Here is a 24,689-nt window from a genome sequence, read left to right on the forward strand (position 1 = left end):
GTGACCTCTGTCTCAGTTTCCTCATATATAACATGGGTTTGAAAAATGAACTGTGTCATGGAGTTGAGAATTAAGTGTTAGAAAATATGTAAAGCACTTAGAACAGTGTCTCTAAGTGTTTGCTGTTTTTAATTTCTGATTTTATGAGGGGTGAAAACTGAGACCTAGGAGAAGTGAAGCCTCCACCGAGAGTACATTACATGGTGACCCTTGGCCACATTTGGCAGTGTTGTCCTAGAACAGTGGTTCTCAACCTTCCTAATGCTGCAACCCTTTAATGAAGTTCCTGTGGGTCGCGACCCACAGGTTGAGAACCGCTGTCCTAAACAACAGTGGAAAGGGTAGGGTGCGGCATGGCCCAGCTGGGGGTGAGGAGAGGGAGTTGTGGGGTGGGGGGAGGGTGAGTGAATGAGTGCTTATGGGGTCTGTTTTGTCACTTTAAGCCTCAGTAAGCTCTTCTTCTTCATGAATAACAGGGGGGCCAAACTGGAAGAAATAAAGGTAAAGGATGAGAACTGAGGAGGGCGTGAATCCCAAACCCTACAGTGGAGAGCTCTGCACAGGGTGCAGCAAGGTCACCCCCTTCATCTCGTGTTTCTGAGAACTGCAGGTTCTGGAGTGGAGCTGGCTTTGCAGTCCCTCTGTGCTTTGTCCCCTTACATAACAAAGGCTCGAAGGGCCTTCAGGCTCCCAGCCCCTGCCTCCCTTTTCCTGAGTGGCAGTTTGTAACAGTTTCTCTCCCTTCAGGCCTTGGCTATGGGTCTCCCAGGGAAAGTTCACTGTTTTTGTGCCTATGGCAGGAAAGCATTCATGCATTAATTTACTTATGTTTCAACAACTATTATTTTTCTTTTTTTTTTGAGACAGTCTCTCTCTCACCCTGGCTAGGTAGAGCGCAGTGGCATCATAATAGCTCATTGCAACCACAAACTTGCTGCCTCAACCTCCTGGGTAGCTGGGAGTACAGGCACCTACCATGATACCCTGCTAATTTTTCTTTTCTTTTTTTTAATTTTTGGGGCAGAGTCTCACTTTCTCACTTTGTCACCCTCAGTAGAGTGCTATGGCGTCACAGCTCACAGCAACCTCCAACTTTTGGGCACAGCGATTCTCTTGCCTCAGCCTCCCAAGTAGCTGGGAGTATAGGCAGTTGCCACAGTGCCCAGCTATTTTTAGAGATGGAGTCTTGCTCTGGCTCAGGCTGGTCTTGAACCTGTGAGCTCAGGCAATTCACCTACCTCGGCCTCCTGTACAGGTGTGAAAAACCAGGCCCCCTGCTACATATATATATATATATATTTTTTTTTTTTTTTTTTTTTAAGAGAATGAGGTCTTGCTCTGTTGCTCAGGCTGATCATGAACTTCTGGCCTCCCAACTTGACCTCCTAAAGTTCTAGGATACAGGCAAGAGCCATCACATGAGTCTTTCAACAATATTTAGAGGCATTCTCTCTGGTCCACACTGGGGCACCAGCAGAGATCACATAAGCCACTTTTGCATCTGGGCCTCCAGGAAATCCCCTCCAAATTCAAACTTCTTCCATCCCTTCTAATATGTTTAGGAAAAGGAAGTTAGAGTTAGACTTTTAAATCATTAAGCCCAGCTACCTTCCCCTTCTGGACTCAAGCTACTTGGATAAAGGCTTGACTGTCTCTGACAGGGCATGCCTTTCTTTCTCTGGGCTCCGCCATGAACACATCAGGTACCCAAGGCCTGTCCTCTACAATCAGCTCTCAGACAAGACTGGTAACAAGGGGCCAGCCCAGACCCTCCTCTGAGGGCAGGCGCTCCCAGTGAGGCCTTATGAATGACTCCTTTAAACTCCAGGGCCCTCTTCTGAAAAGATAAATTCATTCAGGGCCATGTCAGTAAATTTCCAGAGCCAAGCTAGGTGTCTGTGTCCTGAAGGTCACTTCTGTGCAGTGGCTGCTGCTGCCTCAGGCCATCTCAGGAAGCGGGATGCTTTTGCCTGCTGGAGGTTTTCCAAGAGAAGAGCAAAATATTTGCTGTTTGTTTTCTCCTCGTTTCCCCTCCAAGATTGCTGTCTTTCCTTCACAAACAGGACATAGGGCAGAGTTAGGAAGCCACTGGGGATTCCAGAAGATGCCAGGCTCACACACCGGTAGTAGCTGTGGCTTCGTCACCTTAGGGCGTAGAGTGCAGTGGCCTATTGACAGTCTCAGCAGAAGGGAAGGGACGGTGTCTGTTTGGGTCACAGTGAAGCAAGCACAATCACACACTTCACACAAGGATCAGGGAGTTCTTCACCTTGAAGAGAGCAGCCCAGCTCCAGCCTGATGTTCCCCCTCCCTCAGTACTTCTCACCTGTACTCTCAACTGGGGCCCCACTTGCTTCTGAGCACATTTGTCCTCCCCCATGAGTCAGGTGTATGTGTACCTCTTCTTCCTCTAATCTAGTCCCAAGCTTCTTGTTATTCACTCATTTGCTCCATGCCAGGGCTACTTAGGTCTAGAGAAGGGCACTGGCTTTCAGGCAGCAGCTCAGCCAGCAGGGAACAGATATGGAAACAGGGATTGCAGAGGACAGTGGGGAGCCTGAAGTGGTATACTAGGACTGTAGGAGGGCCAGGGTTGACTTAGTGGGAGCTGGGTGAGAGGGAAAGTCAAGTTCAGACACCTAAAGGTATAGGGAGGGGCACAGTCCAGGCAGGCAGGCAGCAGGACAGACAGGTGGGCCTGAATGCTGAGCATGGAGAGGGCTGAGGCTAGACAGATCAGGTTAGATGTCTAGGCCAGGTTAGGGATCTGGATTGGCCTCTGAGAGTATTTAAGGCATGTTTCCTTCAAACTCTTTCCTTTTCCGTACCTGACCTTCTAGGGACAATAAAACACTAGCACATTCCAGAGTGAACCCCTTCCTGCTTCTGCCCATGGACACCCTCCCTCCATCTCTCTCCTTAGTCCTCCTTGGGGGACTCGTCCCTCTTAACCTCTCACTGTTCCCCTCCCAGGTCCTCACACTGCATCCCAGCCAACCCTACCACAGCATGATTAAAACTTAGATGCAGGGCGGCGCCTGTGGCTCAGTGAGTAGGGCGCCGGCCCCATATGCTGAGTGTGGCGGGTTCGGACCCAACCCCGGCCAAACTGCAACAGAAAAATAGCCGGGCATTGTGGCGCTCGCCTGTAGTCCCAGCTGCTCGGGAGGCTGAGGCAAGAGAATCGCGTAAGCCCAAGAGTTAGAGGTTGCTGTGAGCCGTGTGACGCCACGGCACTCTACCTGAGGGCGGTACAGTGAGACTCTGTCTCTACAAAAAAAAAACAAAAAAAAAAACTTAGATGCAATTTGTTTGCTGCCACCAGTGCTGCCACCCCTGGCGGTAATGCCCAAATGGATTAGAGACAAGCACACATGCCTCTCAGTTTATGATGGGCAATTTATGTCCCAAGAAACCTACTGTCAGTAAAAATATCATAAATCAGAAATGCATTTTATTTATTTATTTATTTGAGACAGAGTCTCACTATGTCACCCTCAGTACAGTGCTGTGGCGTCACAGCTCACAGCAACCTCAAACTTTTGGACTTAAGCGATTCTCTTGCCTCAGCCTCCCGACAGGTGCCCGCCACAATGACCGGATATTTTTTGGTTGTAGTTGTCGTCGTTTGGCAGGCTGGGCTGGGTTTGAATCCTGCAGCTCTGGTGTACATGACTGGTGCCCTAGCCGCTAAGCTACAGGCACCAAGCTTCAAAAATGCATTTAATACACCTAACCTACAGAACATTGTAGTTTAGCCTAACCTGGCTCAAATGTGCTCAGAACACTTACATTAGCATACACCTAGGCAAAACCATCTAATTAAAAGCCTATCTCATAATAAAGTATTGAATAGCTCCTGTAATTTATTGATAACTATACTGAAAGTGAAAAACAGAACTGTACCCAAATACAGTTTCTACTGAACGTATAATTGCTTTTGTGCCACTATAAAGTCTAAAAGTCGTAAGTTGAACCATTGTAAGTTGGGGACTAGCTGTAGGCACCCTGAGCAGGAATCCAGATGTGAATCCGTCCCTGGATTTATGGAAGAATAAGAGGGAAAAGAGGCTTGGAGAGATAAATTAAAAACCTAGAATGTGGGCGGTACCTGTGGCTCAAAGGAGTAGGGCGCTGGTCCCATATACCGGAGATGGAGGGTTCAAACCCAGCCCTGGCCAAAAACTGCAAAAAAACCCCAAGAAACAAAAAAACCTAGAATGAAGAGAAGTGTTTAGATGGAGTGGGGTGGGGTAAAGGTACCGTAGGGAGAGGACTGTGTTTTTCTTTTGTCTTCCTTTGCCTGAAGTCCTAGCCCACTGTTCTTCCTGTATCAGGTGTCCCATAGAGCCAGCTGAATGGAAGCAGAGAGGGATTTGCTGGCCTGTCCAGTGAGGGCTCCTGGGCCCTATAGATGTCTTAGAAATGCTTGGGGCGAGGTGGTGGTGAGTGGAGTCCTGAAGCTGGCACATCAGCCCAGCTAATTCAGTCCCCCACTGGAAGTTCGGTCCACATTGGAAGTCCCAGAAACCATTCTCCCGGTTCCCCGTTTCCCCAAGTCAGGATGAGCCAATGTCCAAGCAGCCTTGGATTCCCCCTGGTTAAGGACAAGAAGGCCATTATTCAAAGGGGAGGGACTGTGATTGTTTCCCCAAAATGGCAGCAACAATGTTTCTGGTTTCACTTGCTCTTTAGAACCTTGCCACTCTCCATCAAGAGGTGGGAACTGTGCCCCTTCCTTTTGGTCCTAGTCTTTGTCTGTTTCAATGAATAGCATAAGTGGTGCTAAGCGATTTCCAAGGAGGCTGGTGAGAGGTAAGACAGCTTTGTGGAGTTAAGCAACCTTCAAATCCCAGTGGTAGACAGACCACATAGAGGCAAAGAGCCCTGGGTCCCAGCTGATCCAGCTTCCAGCTCCAGCTCCAGCACCAGACATGTAGGAGAGGGGGCCTTCAGAAGACTCAGTCCTCATCCCTATCTGACTGCAGCCACCTGAGAGACCTGGAGGGGTCAGCCAGCTCAGCCCAGTCAGGATCAGAATATGAGAGAGATCCAGGAAATGACTTCTTGTTTTAAGCCATGCCTTTTGGGCTGGGTTGTTACTCAGGTATAACAATACAAGAATATTCCTAAAGGCTATGACCTGGAGGGAGCCAAGGATGATAAGATGCACCTGCGAGCAGTGTCTCCCTCTCTCGAGGGGCCAGCAAAAGAATGAAGCCAACACTGAGAGATGGCAGCTGTCAGGCTCTTCTCCAGTCCCCAGGGCACCCTGCACCTGAGATGTCCTCACACTCTCCCTCCTGATGTGTGCTTTGGAAGGGTGCCTAGACCCGGAAGCTGAGGATAGCCAGGCCTGCTGGGGGAAGTGCTCTCCAAAAAGCCCAGGCCTGCTGGGGGAAGTGCTCTCCAAAAAGCGAGGAGGGCCCATCTCCTCTTTTGCTGTTGCTCCTCCCAAGGCTGGTGGGAAGCTTGGAGCTGCTCTCCTATGAGCTCAAATATCCCAACAATGTTGCCCTGACGCTGCACTTTCAATGTTTTCTCCTTTCCTACAATATTTACTCATAATTGTGGCTGGGTTAGGCTGAAGCCCTGCTGGGGAGTAGGTTTAGTTTGTCTCCAGTAACTCACCCGTTGAGTTGAGTTCCACTGCTGCTCTCACCCCATTTGGGGACCCTTCTCCTGGCCATTCCCTTACACTAGGCTCCCTAGGTGGGCGTTCTGTGCCCCGGAGGCCCAGTGACCCCAGCAATACTTCTCCCTTCACTCCTTTCTACCAGTGGTTCCCAAGTAGGGGCGTTCCCATCCTCCTTACCCAGGGACATTTGATGATGTCTGCAGATATTTTAAGTTGTCACACTACGGCATTCTACTGGCATTTAGTTGGTAGAGGCCAAGGATGTCATTAAACTTCCTCAATGCGGGCGGCACCTGTGGCTCAGTCTGTAAGGCGCCAGCCCCATATACCGAGGGTGGCGGGTTCAAACCCGGCCCTGGCCGAACTGCAACAAAAAAATAGCCGGGTGTTGTGGCGGGCGCCTGTAGTCCCAGCTACTTGGGAGGCTGAGGCAAGAGAATTGCTTAAGCCCAGGAGTTGGAGGTTGCTGTGAGCTGTGTGATGCCATGGCACTCTACTGAGGGCCATAAAGTGAAACTCTGTCTCTACAAAAAAAAAAAAAAATAAATAAATAAACTTCCTCAATGCACACGACAGCCCCTCACAACAAAGCATTAACCAGCCCAACATGTCAGTAGTGCTAAGGTTGTGAAATCCTACTTGTCTGTGTCTCATTCCTTTATGCTTTGATCCTTTGCCTTCCTGCTGACAGCTGGATAAATGATAAAGGAATCAGATACTGCAGCTTGCTCCTGGCTAAGTTTTATCCTTCCTGAGACAATGGTGTTTTAAACAATTCCAGCAGACTCGACAGAGCCACATTCGTAGGTAGCTGTGAGTCTTCCCTTTGGGAGGGAGGAGGCAACTTGGGGCCACCCCTCTGCAGCTGCGGGGAAGGGCCTTCTCTGGAGGAAGTGCACACCCTGCTTGCTTGCCAGGCCTGCAAGAGGGTGAGTCACACTGGGCTGTCCCTTCATTACTCATCTCATGGCTAGCCAGCAGCTCAGCAAAGGATACCCCCAAACCGGAACTCTGCCAGCACATGCAACAATCACTTCTCATCTAGACCAGGGTGGGAAGTGGGGCCCCAAGGTTTTCCACCCCACTCCCATCCCAACCCTTATGGAAATGAGGTCTTCTGCCTGTTTCTGTAAACTCCACTCAGAACTGTGAGCAAGAGCAAATGATCCAAACCACATGTGCCCTGCCTTTCTCTTCCCACTTGCCTCCCCTGCTGCAAGAGGACCTGTAAGGGAGGGAGGAGGGAGATAAGGGCACCAGGACCTGCTTCAATCAGCACAGCCCCTTCTGGGCAGTAGAGGCAACCCGCTGCGGATTTCATCTGGTTTTCATCCTTGTGCCTGTGTTCCCTGCAGCCCTGACCTTGCTGGCTGCTGCCCCCACAGTCAGAACTTTTATCTCCAGTGCCCCAGCAGAGGTGGCACCCCATTCCTTGCAGCTGCCTTCCCCCAAGGCACAGTCAAACCCACCCCCTTCCTTCCTGATCGCTCACTGCTGCCTTGACTGACCCCACAGGAAGGGGGCCTCACCCTCCCTGCCAACTCCTGTCCTAAATCTCTACTCTTCAGGAACTCTACTTCCTCACTTCCTGGAGGAACCAGAAGGGCAATATAGACAAGATCTATTTTCCTGACTTCTTGGGAGCAGTCACAGTGTTAAAACTCAAGGAAAAAAGTCCCACTGGAGGGCAGCACCATAGCTCAGTGGGTAGGGCACTGTCCACATACACCTAACATGGCCCTGGCCAGCTAAAACAACAATGATAACTGAAACAACAACAACAAGAAAAATAGCTGGGCATTGTGGTGGTCGCCTGTAGTCCCAGCTACTTGGGAGACTGAGGCAAGAGAATCAAATTTAAGCCCAGGAGTCTCAGGTTGCTCTGAGCTATGACGCCACAGCACTCTACCCAGGGCGACAGCTTGAAACTCTGTCTCAAAAAAAAAAAAGTCCCACTGGGGCTGGGGCAGCAAAATGCAGGAGACCCATTATATAGAGGATGGGCCCAACAAGAATGAATGTTGGACACTTGCTGACTCTGATCCTGATCCCCCATACAGTTTTAAAGTTCTGCACCTTGTGGGGAAAAGAAAAGGAAGGATGCAAACATGACCATTGTTCCCAATTCACAGATGGGTAAGTGGAAGCTGATGTCTAAAAAATCACAAGGTCTTGGAGCCAAGTGCATGCTCTGGGAGATGAGAGAGCCCAAACTCTGTGACACCAGGAGGCAATGACCTTTGCCTGGTCGCAGAAAGTTGGAGCAGGAGACTTAACTGAGGACGCCTTCACCTCCAATGTCACACCCCACTCAAAAACTTTGGTGGCTGCTAATGCCAGGTCTAAACCTGGGACCCAGTCAGCATTCAAGAGCTGGCATGGGTGGTGCCTGTGGCCCAGAGAGTAGGGCACTGGCCCCATATACCGAGGGTGTTGGGTTCAAACCGGCCCCGGCCAAACTGCAGCAACAACAACAAAAAATAGCTGGGCATTGTGGTGAACACCTGTAGTCCCAGCTGCTCGGGAGGCTGAGGCAAGAGAATCACCTAAGCCCAAGAGCTGGAGGTTGCTGTGAGCTGTGACACTATAGCACTCTAATGAGGGCAACAAAGTGAAACTCTGTCTCTAAAAAAAAAAAAAAAAAAAAAAGAGCTGGCACCATGTGACTCCACTTTGCCTATCCAAGCCCAGTAGACAGTGCTCCCCTCAAGCCCTAATCTCCCCAAAGGTAATGTGCAGTCTCCATTTATTAAACCTTGACTGTGTGTCAGCCTCTGGTGCTCTGAGCCCTGTGTCTATCATTCCATCTTCTGGAGGTAGAAGTAGCTGATACTACTACTACCCTCATTTTATGGATAAGGAAAGTGAGCCTTGAAGAGAATAGTGACCCACTCACAGTGACAAAGCTAAAACCTGAGAGAAAGTGGCCTGGCCAGCTGGCATGCAGAGAGGAAGACTCTAGACCAGCACTGTCCCACAGAACTTCCAGCAATGAGGAACATGTCATATATCTGCACTGTCCACTATACTGGCCCTGTGTGGCTATGGAGCACTTGAAATGTGGCTAATGCAACTGAGGAACTGAATTTGTATTTGTAATTTGGGTGTAAGTAGCCACATATGCTGGTGGCTCCGTGGGCATCCAGATCCCAGGAGGCCTGGCTCCTGTCATAGGAAGCTGGTGGAAAGGCTGAGGAAGCACCCAGGTAGGCAAAGTCATCCTGGGATCTAGAGGCCCAGGGGTAGCAGGCTACAGACCTGGGCACCCACCCTGGCATCCCGTGGCTCCTAGAAGAAAGTATATGGGGAGTGGGGGAGTTTCCAAGGGGGGGTTCCATTACCCCTACTCTAGGAGGTGGGGCCAGGGATCCGTCAGACATCGGATGAGACTGTAGTGCAATGGCGGGGTGGGTGGGTGGGGGGGCGGCAGCACAAGGGCCTCTGGGCAAAACAGCAGGGTTAGCGGTTCCTCCCACCCTTTTTAGGAACTGTCTGAGATGTAGCAGGGCAGGAGGTTGGGAGTGTGGGTAGTGGCCACAGAACAGAAAAGCGATGAGAGAACACTGATAACCAGAAGAAAAGCTGTGGGGACATGAGGGCCCATGGATAGAGTATGTCGGCCCTGGAATGCTGGCAGGGGCCCCTCTGGGGTGGTGAGGGGAGTGCTGAGGAAGTCACTTTTTTTTTTTTTTCAGACAGAGACTCAAGCTGTCGCCCTGGGTAGAGTGCTGTGGCATCACAGCTCACAGCAACCTACAACTCCTGGGTTTAAGTGATCCTCCTGCCTCCGCCTCCCAAGTAGCTGGGACTACAGGCACCCGCCACAACGCCCGGCTATTTTTTGGTTGCAGCCGTCATTGTTGTTTGGCGGGCCAGGGCTGGATTCGAACCTGCCAGCTCAGGTGTATGTGGCTGGCACCTTAGCCACTTGAGCCACAGGCTCCAAGTCAGCAGTCACTTTAAAAAAAAAAAAAGAATGGATTTACTTTCTCTATCAAACCAGCTAACATCTATTTTCTAGTCTTTTGAAAATTTTAACTACAGTGGTGCCTGTGGCTCAAAGGAGTAGGGCACCGGCCCCATATGCCAGAAGTGGCGGATTCAAACCCAGCCCTGACCAAAAAAAAAAAAAAAAGATAAAAAAAAGAAAATCTTAACTACATGCATAATTTTTTTTTAAGATTCTACAGACTAACTTTGTGGTTAATGATTTGAAAGTAAAGCAACATTTACATTAGGAAGACTCTCCTGGCATCGTAGAATGATTTTGACAATACATATTCACTCCTGCCTTTGGTCCTTTGACTTTAAGCAATAGATTTCTGGTGGAAGAACACAGATGTCAAGAGTCCTGAGTTCAAGTCTTACCTGTGTCACAAGCTGTGTAACCCCGGGCAAGCCTTGCCTGTTAGTCTATTCCAGCCTTAGTTTTTTCATCTGTGAAATGACATAGTGGAACTACCCAATATTTTAGGCCTTACTTGGTTCTACAACTTCCCACCTCAGTGAACGCTTTATTTTTTTTTTATTTGTTATTTTTTGCTTTTCAAGATAAATGTATTACTATGGAGTGACTTTGGAAATTTATGTAATTTGGACATTGTCAGGCCTAATCCCATCTTGAGTTGTGGTCTTTTATTTTAGTATAAAATATTAGTGGGGTAGCCTGTACCTGGGGCAAGACTCTGCCCATTCCCATCCCCATTCACTGAGCATTTCAACACACAGCTCACTTACTATTTACTAACACAAGTGTTAAAATCTTTCATGTCAACAGGTTGGGGATCTGGCGCCTGAGTCATTGGGGGCATTTTGTTGCCTTCATAGGGTTTTTACCCAGGAGATCAAAGGGCTGCATTATGTTTCAATACATAACTTTATAGGACAGATGGAATCCACCTTGAAAGACCCATGACACTTAAAGCCAGATTATCAAAAGTTTCAGACACTAAAACCTATTAGCTTGCTGGAAGCTCATCCTCACACCGTCAGCCCTTTGTAGCTTCATTTATAGGTAGTGGCCGATCCAATTTGAAATTTAACTACTGCCAAAGTTCAATCATGGGTTAGAAGGGTGGCCACTGAAGTGAATGCTTTATTTTATAAGCATCCATGGCATCCACTCTGCTCCTCCTGTGGTCTTTAGTGGATTAATCCACATTCTCAGAGCAACTAGTAATTTAACTTCCTCCATCACTCTCTTTCTGACACTTTATGTGAGTACTTCATAAAGAGCAGACATGCATAACTTTTTTAAAGGCACTTGCAAATTGCAGTAGATGGGCAGCCAACAAAATCCCTGGCTGGTACTCCTCAAGCCTGTCAAGGTCACCAAAGATAAGGGAACACCAAGAAACCATTACAGCCCAGAGGACCTGAGGAGCCACAGTGACTGAGTGGGTTGTGGTCCTGGAAGGAACCGGGGAACACAGAAAGGACACGAGGTGAAAGCTGAGGGAATCTGATCGACTGGAGCATGGACTGCAGACTCAGTGTATCAATGCTGGCTCACGAATCGTACCACATGTGCCACACTAATGTAAGATGGTAACAACTGGAAACTGGGGGGGAGGGGTGCGTGGGGAGGTACGTGTGACTCTTAGTACTATCATCTCAATCTTTTAATAAATCTAAAACTGTTCTAATAAAAATAAAGTCACATAACTGCAATCAGTAAAAATCACAGTCACTTGGATTTGTTTAGGATTCTAGTGTGCCAAGTGTGACTGCCTATATTAATATCGTTTTTTTTTTTTGAGACGGAGTCTCACTCTGTCGCCCTGGGTAGAGTGCCCGGCATCATCATAGTTCACAGCAACCTCAAACTCCTGGGCTCAAGCAATCCTCTTACCTCAGCCTCCTGTGTAGCTGGGACTACAGATGCCTACCACAATGCCTGGCTATCTTTTAGAGATGGGGTCTCCCTCTTGCTCAGGCTGGTCTCTAACTCCTGAGCTTAAGCAATCTACCTGCCTCGGCCTCCTAGAGAGCTAGGATTACAGGATTGAACCACCATGCCCCGCTATTAATCTCATTTTTCACCACAGCCTTGGAAAGGGAGCCTTTTCATTACTCTCATTTTTTTTTTTTGTAGAGACAGAGTCTCATTGTACCGCCCTCGGGTAGAGTGCCGTGGTGGCACACAGCTCACAGCAACCTCTAACTCTTGGGCTTACACGATTCTCTTGCCTCAGCTTCCCGAGCAGCTGGGACTACAGGCGCCCGCCACAACGCCCGGCTATTTTTTTGTTGCAGTTTGGCCAGGGCTGGGTTTGAACCCGCCACCCTCGGCATATGGGGCCGGCGCCCTACTCACTGAGCCACAGGTGCCGCCCCTTCATTACTCTCATTTTACAGAAGGGGAAACTAAGACTCAGAGAGGTTGGGTAACGTATCCAAAGTCACACAGGCTAATAAGCAGTAGAAGGAGCAGGACTGGAATCTTCTGGCGACCCTGCAGCCCAACCCCTCCCAGTTGGTATTCTGGGGCCTACGTGCCTCTTGAGGCAGAGGCAGGGTGACCCAACTCTGAAGGCACTAGGGAGCATTTGCTGAGTTACAATGAAATGGGGGTGTGCTGTTTAAACAGTCTTGACAGGGTCAGCAGCCTCGGCTCTCCCCCAGGAAGCCAGGGGCCAGCTGGGGCACAGTGCCCTGTTCCTTCCAGGCTTGGGGGGCTACTTTAGGCTGTGAGCTGTGAGGCTGTGGGGAGCAGAGAGAGCCTTGGAGAAAGCCCAGCAGCAGCTCAGCAAAAGCCACCAGATGTAATGGGAGTTCAGCCTTTGAATTTCTTGGTCCCTGGGGCCCATTTCAAGTGGCAGTCACCTGTAAGACCATGGTTACTCCCAGCAATTACACAGCCATATTTAGCTGTGGGGTGGGAAGGGATGAGGCTTTCCAGACCTTCCTCCAGCCGGGCCGATTTTTCTCCTCTGCTGAGTGGTTTCATTTTGTTTGTTTTCTGAGACAGAGTCTCACTATGTCACCTTGGGTAGAGTGCCATGCTGTCACAGCTCACACAAACCTCAAACTCTTGGGCTTAAGCGATTCTCTTGCCTCAGCCTCCCAACTAAATGGGACTATAGGCATCCGCCACAATGCCTGGCTATTTTTTTGTTGCAGTTGTCATTGTTGTTTAGCAGGCCCGGACCGGGTTCGAACCCACCAGCCCCAGTATATGAGGCTGGCACCCTAACCACTGAGCTTACGAGTGCTGAGCCTGCTAAGTGGATTCTTAGCACAACAGAATTCTGCAGGTGGCTCATTGTCAGAGTAGCTCTGCAAACATGGTTTGAATTACTTTGAGTGACGTTTCAAAGCTGAGCCTTCTGGGAAAAAGGGCAGGAGGTTGTGGGCTAACCACTCCTGAGCAGCACAGCAAGGCAGGGTGCTAGGGAGGGGACATATGTAAGGATGTAAAGATGAACCAAGTGCATCTCCAAGTAGAAAGTGCAGGTAGAGAAAATGAATTTTGCTGAGAATTGCTCCTCAGCTCAGCATCCTGGCAACTCAGATGGAGCAGGGAGTTATGAAAAGAGTGCGAGTTTGTTTGTTGGTTGATTTGTTTTTTGAGACAGAGTTTCACTTTGTTGCCCTCGGTAGAGTGCCGTGGTGTCATAGCTCACAGAAACCTCAAACTCCTGGGCTCAAGTGATTCTCTTGCCTTAGCCTCCAGAGTAGCTTGGACTATAGGCGCTGCCACAACACCCGGCTATTTTTAGAGATGAGGTCTCGCTCACCCCTCATTTTTAGAGATGAGGTCTCGCTCTTCTTGAGCCTGTGAACTCAGGAAGTCCACCTGCCTCGGCCTCCCAGAGTACTAGGATTACAGGCATGAGCCACCATGCCTGACCTTGAATGCACCATCTTGGGGGACTTTGAAGTCACCTTTCTTGTCCATTTTCAGAAGAGACAGATGTTCTGACTGAAGACTTTCCCAGTCTGCCAACTACTGACAGAGCTGAGCCTCAGCTATTTCTGGCCACGTGGCTGGGTGTCACTGCCATCCCCTGCTTTCTGACACTTCTGAGGCTTCTGGAACATGATGATAATCACTACCCCATCACTAGCCTGTGCCTCAAGGCCAGAGTCAGGTGAGAGTCGGTAAACAACATTTCACAGACTGTCATTTAATCGCGATCCTCCAAAGTAAAAGGCCAAGAGAACTAAATAGCCAATATGACATTTAAAAAAAGACAAAACAGGGCGGCACCTGTGGCTCAGTCGGTAAGGCGCCGGCCCTATATACCAAGGGTGGCGGGTTCAAACCCAGCCCCAGCCCCGGCCAAACTGCAACCAAAAAATAGCCGGGCGTTGTGGTGGGTGCCTGTAGTCCCAGCTACTCAGGAGGCTGAGGCAGGAGAATCGCTTGAGCCCAGGAGTTGGAGGTTGCTGTGAGCCGTGTGAGGCCACGGCACTCTACCGAGGGCCATAAAGTGAGACTCTGTCTCTACAAAAAAAAAAAAAAGACAAAACAGGGGCTAGGTACAGTGGCTCATGCCTATAATCCCAGCACTCTAGGGGACCAAGGCGCGTAGACTGTCTGAGCTCACAGGTTCGAGACCAGCCTGAGGCAGAACAAGACCTCATCTCTAAAAATAGCCAGGCGTTGTGATGGGTGCCGGTAGTTCCAGCTACTCTGGAGGCTGAGGCAAGAGAATTGTTTGAGCCCAGGAGTTTGAGGTTTCTGTTTGCTTCAGCACTCTACCGAGGGCAACAAAGTAAGAATGTCTCAAAAAAAAAAAAAATCTTAGAGATTACAGACTGGGTACTGTGAAATTTTTAAAAGGTTTACATTTTAGCTAGTTTACAAATCCCCTGGGAAAGGAATTTCTCCCGGGAATGTAAGCTTTGCCTGTCTTTTCTCTAAATAGATTGGTGGTATTTATAATAATTAATTTATTTTTATTTTTTTGAGACAGAGTCTCACTATGTCACACTCCGTAGAGTGCTGTAGCGTCACAGCTCACAACAACCTCAAACTCTTGGGCTTAAGCAATTCTCTTGCCTCAGCCTCCTGAGTAGCTGTGACTATAGGCACCCACCACAACACCTGGCTATTTTTTGTTGCAGTTGTCTTTGTTGTTTAGCTGGCCTGGGCTGGGTTTGAACCTGCCACCCTCGGTGTATGTGGCTGACACCATAATGCTGTGCTACAGGCCCCAAGGACTGGTGGTATTTAAACAGGACTTAAATCATGGATTTGTCACTTGAAATTTGGCCCTGAAGGGCGGTGCCTGTGGCTCATAGGAGTAGGGCGCCAGCCCCATATGCCAGAGGCGGTGGGTTCAAGCCCACCCCAGCCAAAAACTGCAAAAAAAAAAAAAAGAAATTTGGCCCTGAAAATGTTAAACTTGGAAGTAGATGTTTAGTCCAGGTGTGGTGTTTAGCAGTCTCTTGTGTTTGTCTCTGGATTTTCTAAGGCCCCCAGTGTTGGTCAACGTTCCCATCAACTTCTCACGCCATTAATTTCTATTTTCTCTTATCAGTGGATTTTCCTGGAGCCCCTACTTTCGGTGCCCAAGAGGTCTTTGAGGTCACCTCATTCACTCTATCTTTTGTTGTCCAGGGAAGTGGGGAAACAGAAGGCATGTTTCTGCAGGTAAGACTGTGCTCTGGCATCTCAGGAATCTTCAGTCTGAGCTCAGACCAGTTGGACTTTCCAGAGGGTCATGTTCTGCCTCACAGGCCTTCTGCCCTAATGATTCACACAGCTGCCTCGACATTCCTCAGGGGCTGAGATTTTTCCAGGCCTCCTTCTAGGGAGTCCAGATCAAGGTTTAAAAACAGAGGTCCTGGCATCAGACTGACTACATTTGTATAGGAGGCTCACACTTCAGGTGTGAGATGGCCTCAGCATCCTCATCTATAAAATAGTAACAATCATAGTGCCTTAGAGATATTGCAAGCATAGTTTAGGATCTGGCAGGTAGTTTATGCTCACCAAAATTTTTTTTTTTGAGACAGTCTTACTTTGTCTCCCTCGATAGAGTGCTGTGGAGTCACAGCTCACAGCAACCTCAAACTCTTGAACTTAAGCAATTCTCTTGCCTCAGCCTCCCAAGTAGTGGGGACTATAGGCATACGCCACAACGCCCAGCTGTTTTTTTGAGACGGGGGTCTCGCTCTTGCTGAGGCTGGTCTCAAATTCGTGAGCTCAGGCAATCCACCCACCTTGGCCTCTCAAGTGATGGGATTAAAGGCGTGAGCCACTGCACGCAGCCTATGGTGACTAAATTTTAATTGTTGTAATTAGGAGTGCCAGGATGGGAGGTACACAAATTTAGTTGATCACTTTCGTTACTGATGCTCTTGTTTGGGGAGCCAGTTGAGGCTGATGGTAGGAAACAGGCTTCTAGTTTATCAGAGCAAATAATCTGTTCCAGTAATTATAAGCCCATAACATTTATTATGGGCAAAAAACCCATTGAGGGTGAATTCTACTGCTTGTGAAATAAAAAGTGATCTCGCTGCATTTTATTTATTTATTTATTTTTGAGACAGAGTCTTACTCTGCTGCCCTGGGTAGAGTGCCGTGGTATCAAACAACCTCAAACTCCTAGGCTCAAGTGATCCTCCCACCTCAGCCTCCTGAGTAGCTGAGACTACAGGCACCCACCACAATGCCTGGCTAGCTTTTCTATTTTTAGTACAGTCAGGGTCTCATTCTTGCTCAGGCTGATCTTGAACTCCTGAGCTCAGGTTATTCTCCCACCTTGGCCTCCCAGAGTGCTAGGATTACAGGTGCAAGCCACCATGCCCAGTGTATGAGAATCTTAAATAGCAGTTCCAGGCCCCACTGTTGATACTTCATAGAAGCCTTGAGAACTTTCCTACTAACGCTGCATGTTCAAATCCTCAGCAAGCACTATATCCAGAAACAAGTCAGAACTTAGCTTTAGGAAGCAAGGTTTCAGCCCTTGCTATTGAGCCACTCCACTTGATTTTACTCAATGAACACTACAGCACCTTTATAACAGCATGCAGTGTGTCCTGCTTCTGTGACAGCAGGGTGAGCCTGACCTGCAAACAGTGAGGATGCTCCGGTACCTTAACTTCCTCTCAGCAGCCAGCACTAGGGTTTCCTCTTCCTTTACACTGGCCTCCTTGCCCTCCCTGACCCTCAGCCGGAGCCTGTTTTATGAACCACTGGTAACGTCGGCCCCAGGAGGTACAGAACCAAGACTTGAAATCCAGAAGGCCCTGCTCCTCCCAGGGGCAACATCTTTGTAACCTGAGCAACTAGCCCAGTGCAGGGGACAGAGGAGGCCTCAGTTATGTGCTTCAGAATGGTGATGAGGGTAGAACTACTGCCCACTAGAGATAAGAAATTCCAGGGATCTTTGGAAATAAAAGTCTCCAAACTGCTTGGGAAGGTAAAGAAGCCAGACAGTAGTGTTTTTCAGCCTTTAAAAAAAATCTCTCGGCACACTTGAACCTATAGATAAACTTCAGTGGTACACTTAAATTATGTTGATCAAAAAAAAAAAAAAAAGAGTAAAAAGAAGATACTTACTGTGCTTTGAACTTCTTTCAAAAATAGTTTAATCAATGATCTTTAAAAATTTTTGTGGCACACCTAAGATCCTCTCATGGCACAGAAGTGTGCTGCAGCACACTGGTTGAAATCGACTGCCACAGATTGCTCGTTCCTCAGCCCCTCCAAGCACAGCCTTGCACAACCCCCACAGCTCACTCTGGATCCCATCACTTACCCAGGGCTCCTTGGCAGATGTCTGTGCGGGTAGCTCCTCCAACAATAAATTGGGGATCAGCGCAGATATCCTGGGAATGAGACCCAAAAAGTGCTGTCAGCCCACCAGGCAGGAGCTACTGTAGTTAGGATGCCTCAGATTCCAGGAGAAGCTTCTAAATAGCTCCCCTCCTCTCTCCCTTTCCCCCCTTCCAAAAAGTTTGGTAGTCCCAGTCAGAGCTCTTTGCCTTGAGGTCCTTCAGACCCTAGCTCTGTGGGCCCCAGTGGGTAGGTGGGGGATCCCCTGACTGAGAGGGGCAGTCAGTGGAGCCCACACACTCTACACCGCCCCGAGCCTCCTTCACTGTGCTGCCTCCTCAGGCCACAGCAACATCAAGTCCAGCCTTTCCTGCCAGGCGTTGAGACTCTCCCTGCTCTGAGCTGCCCTATGAGCCACACCAGCACCCTCTCCTCTGTTCCTTTGTTCAACTTGATCTGTTTGCCTGGAACTCCTCCCCTTCCCACCCTGTTTCCTCCTTTTCCACATTGTATCATATTTCAAGGTTCATTGCCACCTCTTCCATGAAGCCCTCCTTCATAGTCCAAACCTTACTACTTATCCCTTCAAATCTGTTCCCAGAGTCTTTGTACTCTGTAATTCAGTGCTTAATTGTGCACTGTCACTGGTGCTTATGAGTATTACTGTCTTTCTAACACATATCCTTTTGGGGGTCAGCATTAGGCCATGATGCTTAGCCCACCCACATGTTCTATACCTGCTGTATATCAGATACTGTAATTAAACTGTATCTCAGTCTTCTCAGGGACACAACATGGGCATTACCCCCATTGTTCAGGTGTGGAAACAGCTCAAGGAAGGAAAGTGAGGTGTCATGCAGCTCACAAGTGATAAACAGCACTGGCATTTGGACATACCAGTCTAACAGCACTAACTCTTTCCATTCCTGCCCCACCTGATTGTTTACTAACAAGCTTCCATAAAAGGGTGTTAAAACCACAGGGGTGATTGTTACAAGCAGCCTGATGGAAGCCAACCTTGGACAATTCTGGCCCTTTCAGCAGCCCTCTCTGAATGTGTTTCTTGATTGTGAAGCACCCCACCCCAAGAGGAAGTTGGGGCACACATCTAGGGCCCTCTTGGCTCAAGCAGCCCTGATCTGGAGGAACGGCATTGAGTCTCACATCCGCTACAGCACTGCACGTGTGCACCTCCACCCCACAGCCCGGACGTGCCCCTCTGCCAAGCAGGTTTCCTGGGTGAGACTTAGAGCCCTGTCCATCTCAGCTCAGAACATGGACGTTCTTCCAGAAGCACAGTCTGCTGCAGACCCTGTCCCCTTCATATCTCTGCATCTTCTATTTCTGTCCAGATCTATCTGTTTAAGGGGTGACAGAGACAATGAGAATGTTCTTCCGCTGAGACAAACAAAGTCAGCTCAATCCCAATGCCTGCCAGGCAAGCACTTATCCAACTGATGGAATATCTTGGGCTTGGTGCTGGGAACCTCTTTATTATAATCATATTGATAATCCTGAGTGTGCCAGGCCCTTATCCCAGGAGGATTTTTCCATTATGTTGCACAAAACTTTCTCATGCCTCTGGCAGCCTTTTCAGAATAGTCAAAGTTCAAAGTGGTGCTTAGAGATGTTTCAGTAAACTGAATCTTAGGCACAGCATGCAGGGTGTCAAGTTAAATATGAGAAATAAGAGTCAGAGAAAAAAGAGTTGAGGGCTTAGGCTTTGGATTCCAATGACTTGGGCTTGAATCCTGGCTCTGCCACCTTTTTTTTTTTTTGAGACAGAGCCTCAAGCTGTTGCCCTCAGTAGACTACCGTAGCATCACAGCTCACAGCAACCTCAAACTCCTGGGCTCAAGTGATTCTCCTGGATCCACCTCCCAAGCAGCTGGGACCACAGGCACCTACCACAACGCCCAGCTATTTTTTTTTTATTGCAGCTGCCATTGTTGTTTGGTGGGCCCAGGATTCGAACCCACCAGCTCAGGTGTATGTGGCTGGCACCTTAGCCGCTTGAGCCATAGGTGCCGAGCCTCTGCCACCTATTAATACAGGTTCAAGGACCTTAGCATGTTACTTAACCTTCTGAAGCTTCAGTTTCCTCCTCTGTAAAACGAGGTTGTGATATAACCTGATTTTATATCAGAGGATATCTGTAACAGAGGATTGTTCTGAGAGTTAAAGGAGCTAACTATGTAAAAATGCCTTGGGGGAAGCACTCCATAAAGATGATCTATTATTATTACTATTAAAGAAGTTAATAGGCTTAGCACTCTGGGAAGCCAAGGTGGGAGGATCTCCTGAGCTCTGGAGTTTGAGACCAGCCTGATCAAGAGTGAGACCTTTTCTCTACCAAAAAATAGAAAATTAGCCAGGTATGGTGGAATGTGCTCATAGTCCTACTTGGGAGGCTCCACAGGAGGTTGAGGTAGGAGGAGCGCTTGAGCCCTAGGAGTTTGAGGCTGGACTTGTTGTAGGAAGACAAGGCCTAATGGAGAGAAAGAACACCCAAACACCATGTTTATAAGAGGAAGGGCTTTATTTCAGCAGGCGGAGCAAAAGGCATAGAAGAATTCAAAATGGCCACACTCCCCAACTGGTTTGGTCTTTCCCTTTTTATCTCCAGTCAAAAAGTTCTAATCTGGGTGGTGCCTGTGGCTCAGTCGGTAGGGCACTGGCCCCATATACCAAGGGTGGTAGGTTCAAACCCAGCCCTGGCCAAACTGCAATATAAAAATAGCCAGGTGTTGTGGCGGGCGCCTGTAGTCCCAGCTACTTGGGAGGCTGAGGCAAGAGAATGGCCTAAGCCCAGGAGTTGGAGGTTGCTGTGAGCTGTGTGACACCATTGCACTCTACAGAGGGTGATAAAGTGAGACTCTGTTTCTACAAAAAAAAAAAAAAAAAAAGTTCCAACCCACAGCTACCTTTCTCATTGGTCAGTTTGAATCAAGCAGGAGAAACTGTTCCAGACCCCACAGAACTACAGGATTTCACAGAAGTGGAAATTTCCAGGTCCCAGGAAGTTAAGTCTACAAATTCCTAAGAGCTGTGTCACCATGGCGAGGACCCCACCGGTGTATCCTTGGGATCTCCTTGAGAAGAGAGGAGGTCTCTAAGACCTCACCCTTCCCAGGTATCCTCTGTCACAGTGAGCTATGATGACATCACTGCTCTCTACCTGGGATGATAGAATAAAGCTCTGTCTCAAAAAAAATTTGATGATGGGCGGTGCCTGTGGCTCAGTCGGTAAGGCGCTGGCCCCATATACCGAGGGTGGCGGGTTCAAACCCGGCCCCGGCCAAACTGCAACCAAAAAATAGCCAGGCGTTGTGGCAGGCGCCCGTAGTCCCAGCTACTCGGGAGGCTGAGGCAAGAGAATCGCTTAAGCCCAGAAGTTGGAGGTTGCTGTGAGCTGTGTGAGGCCACGGCACTCTACTGAGGGCCATAAAGTGAGACTCTGTCTCTACAAAAAAAAAAAAATTTGATGATAATCACTGGAGACAGCAATTAGAGACAGGGTATATGGGTTTGAGGCTGAGTTCAGCCATCTAAATAGAAGCAAGTGATAAACCCTCAGGGATAAGGTTCTCTCAGTGGAAAAATGGGACTAACAATACCTGCCCTTGCTCCTACCTGCCTGGTTGCTGGGAGGATCTGATTTGCCACCTGTGGATCATGCCGGCTTTCTCCTTACTGTGCCTCTGCATAGCTCTTGGACTCCACCATGACTTTGACCACTTCCTGCCTTATCTCCCTTCCTGCCCCTGGAGCCACTCTGTGGCCAGTGTTGTGAAATCCCCTTTTGGAGGAAAAGCAGTTGGCGCCTCCTGGCTGCAAGGTGAACCATTCTGCCCCACTGCCCCCATCCTCTCCTCCTACTTCCTCAGGGTCCCTGCTTCACTCACCACACCCCCACCTTTACCTTAAATCCCTTCTGCTCTGGTGACTCAGCATACAACACATTCAAGTTGCTCTTGTCTGAAGAAACAGCCTCTGAACCCCAGGTTACCCTTTACCCACCAGTCTCTCTTTCTCTCTTTACAGATGCCCTTCTTAACTGAGTGATCACATTCTTCATTTCCAATTCCCTTACTTTGGAGTCTGCAGCAGCCTGACTTCTATTCTCACCTTTCCATTGAAATTACTCTACTAAAGTCAACAATTACTTGCTAATGTCCAAATCCAGGGGAAACATTTTTTCTTTCATTTGCCTGCCCCAGCAGTGCTTGAAATGGTAGGATGGAGGCAGAGCTAACGGCCATAAGGGTTGGGCTTCAAACATGCTCAGGCTGGATACAGTCCTGGCTACAACCTGTCCATCTGTTTGCCTCTGAGCAAGTATTTAACTTTCACAAACCTTCATTTCTTCAGCTAATGAATAGAAATAATAAAAGCCACAGTTCCTCTCGGTTGTGCAGTGCACACAGCCTGTGTGCCCTAAGCAATGGCCCTGAAATGGCTCTAGATCTGTTTCCGCATCTGAAAGTCCTATAGGCACTTCCAACTGTTGGAGTAGCTGTTTGTCTCACCTTACTAACCTCTAAAAGTCTTCACAAGCAGAAAGTATATGCACTGTGTGTAGCATACAATAGGTATTTAATAAATGCATATGGAGTGAAAGAATAAATGAACGAACATGCAAATTCACTGTATAAGTTGTAAAGTGCCGTACAAATGTTAAGGTGGACACATTCTCTTGTTTGTATATCATTTTCACAACCACAATTTCATTAGAGGCTCATTACAATCCTGCATTCATTCATTCTGCAAATAGTCACTATTTTTTGTGTTCCCTGATGTATCTCCTAAGCACTTAGGGCAGTGCCTGGCATATAACAGGCACTCAATAAATATTGTTGAATGAATACCATGGAAGAGCACTGACCATGCTAGGCACTGGGGAGGTATTGGTAAGTAACCCACATGTGGTCCCTGCAGTTTAGCAGGAAGGACAAAAAAATACATGTCATTATATTTATAAACTGTGATGCTGCTATGAAGGAGGGCAGCAGGGTGCAGTGTTAGACAGTAATGAGGTAGGGAGGCGGCTGCAAAGAATGGTCAGAGAAGGCCTCGTTGGGGAGGGGACATATGACTAAGTCCCAAGGAATGAGAGTGAAGCACACTCAACAAACCCAGGGAAGATCAAGCCTGGCAGGTGAGAAGACCTGAGGTAGGAAAACACTGGTCCTTGGAGACACTGGGTCTGGTAAGTCAGAAAAAATATCTAGGCATCACCTCTTCTTTTAAATGAAGAAATGGAGCCACAGACAGGTTAGACGGCTCACTCAAGGTTACCCAATAGGTTAGCAAGGATAAGAACCCAAGTGCTCTGAGTCCTGGTCGGGTGTTTCCTGCCACTCTTGCTACCTTGCCTGGATTTAGGATAATAGAAGGTGGTCTGGAGGCTTGGGTGTGTGGACGTCCTCATAATGGGAATCTAGAATTTGAATTTCCCAGGAAGTCTTTGGAGGCGTGATAGGGGAAGCCTGGGGAAGTCGCTGGTAGTGGGATTTCATGGGCAACAGAATCCACAAGTAGATTGGGGAGCAGAAGTCGTCCCATGGTCTGGGAGGGCCAGAGGAGAAGAGACCCTGAGGGATGGGATAAGGGCCCTTGGAGGGGTCCCTGAGGTTCCTCCTGAGCATCTTGGGCCAGTGGAGTAGTGATGAGGCACTGGCTCCTTGGAGAACCCAAGACCTTTGGTAATTACCAGTGTAAAAGTTACTGGGAGGTTTCTCTAGCTCCCCTTTGGAAAAATAAACAAGAAACTCTGATTGGATAAATCTAAACACTAGGACTGTATGAGACAATCCTTAGCCCCCCTACTGACGCAGGCAAATTAGAACCCAAATTAGAGGCAAACTTTCCTTGTCAGATATTGCCTCCCACCCTCCTTATCCCGCAGACCCTCTTCCTTTCACATCACCTCCCCGCTGGCATCCAGTAAAGGTTTCACCACAGCTGCTTTTGGTCTTTTTGTGAAGTCCGAAGGCAGCTCCCCTCGCGGGCCTGCTAACGGCATTTGAGAGCGAGATGCGCCCCAGGCCATCCAGGGAAGCGTGGTGGGTGGAAGAGGGAACAGACCCGCTCCGTGGACAGCCCGCCACCGGGGCCTCCTGCAGGGCTGCACGGAGTCCCGGGTCCCAGGCGGCTTCCCCGCTGCCGAGTGGGGGGTTCCGCACCACCGCCGCGCGCTCGGCTCGCTCCCACAGGCGGGGCCGGGACGCGGCCTGCACCACGCCCTGCCCGGCCGCGCGCTGCCTACCGTGGGTCGCTTCCATTCGATGCCCTGCGTTTTGCTGGAGTAGGGTCCCAATTCCTTGAAGCCCAGGGACGATGGGCCGGCTGGGAAGGCAGGGTCCTGAAAGAGCGTCCCGGCCTCCAGGCACTCGTCCCGCAGAGCCTCGTAGTCCTGGTTGAGGTACTTGATGGCTCTCTCGTGCGAGCCCAGCCCCTCGGCTGCCTCCCGGTCCTTCACCAGCTTGGCCGCGATGCCCGCCATGGTGCGGCCCTCGGAGCCCGCGCCGCGCGGAGAGCGAGGTCGGGGCAGTGAGGGCCCGGCGCGCTGCAGCGGACTGCGGACGCCGCCGGGGCGGGCGGTGATTCACCCGGAGGGAAGCGTCTCGGCCCGCGGGGTGTGGTCTCGGCCGCTGCAGGCCCGCTGGGCGCCGGGCCCGGGACGAGGCCAGCCCACAGCCTGCAGAGCCCCGGCCGGACCGCTACAGCCCGCGGGGGCGGTGCTGCCATCTGCGGACGGCTCCGGGGATGCCAGCTTCCCACCACCCGGGGTGGAAGGCTGGGATGGTTGTGACTCTGCAGAAAGCTCTCTTGAGTCAGTAGAGGATCAGGGCGGTAAGGCGAGGAGACTAAGCCAGCTACCACCTTTCTGCCGAACACCCCCTGCAAGGGCTCTGCGTACATCATCTCATCTAATCCTTCCAGCAACTCTGTGAAGAAGGTCCTGGTATTGTCCCAGTGACAAAGCGCAGCCTGAGAGAGGTAAATGTCATTACCCAGTGTGGCACAAATAGTCACAGGCAAAATGAGGATTGTAAGCCACCAAGGCTTACAGGGTGTTACATTTGGCAAATAAAAAAGTAGAATTCTCAGTTAAATTTGGATTTCAAGTAAATCCAAGGATACTTTTTTAGTATCTGTATGTCCCAAATATTGCATGAAGCATACTTAAACAAATAAACAAACGAACCGAATTATTGTGAATCTGCCAGTGTTGGCCACTGTAATCACTGTTGTGGAGGCAGCCTGTGATACTCAGCTCACAAACAGGGAAGGAGTGCCAATGCCGATTGAAGAGAT

General features: G+C 49.3%; 1 protein-coding gene across 1 annotated transcript in view; it reads right to left on the minus strand.

The window, feature by feature from the left end:
• Positions 1 to 24,155, minus strand: part of CAPN2 (calpain 2) — a 68,368-nt gene extending 44,213 nt beyond the window's left edge. Inside the window, exons 1-2 of the mRNA XM_053604890.1 lie at positions 23,638 to 24,155; positions 17,353 to 17,422 (exon numbers count right to left, since the gene is read on the minus strand). Of these exons, the coding sequence (XP_053460865.1) occupies positions 17,353 to 17,422; positions 23,638 to 23,874 (307 nt within the window). The 5' untranslated portion in view covers positions 23,875 to 24,155. The remainder of the gene's footprint in view (positions 1 to 17,352; positions 17,423 to 23,637) is intronic.
• Positions 24,156 to 24,689: the final 534 nt, after the last annotated feature.

Source organism: Nycticebus coucang, chromosome 10 (genome assembly GCF_027406575.1).
Source record: "Nycticebus coucang isolate mNycCou1 chromosome 10, mNycCou1.pri, whole genome shotgun sequence".
Classification (NCBI taxonomy): Eukaryota; Metazoa; Chordata; class Mammalia; order Primates; family Lorisidae; genus Nycticebus; species Nycticebus coucang.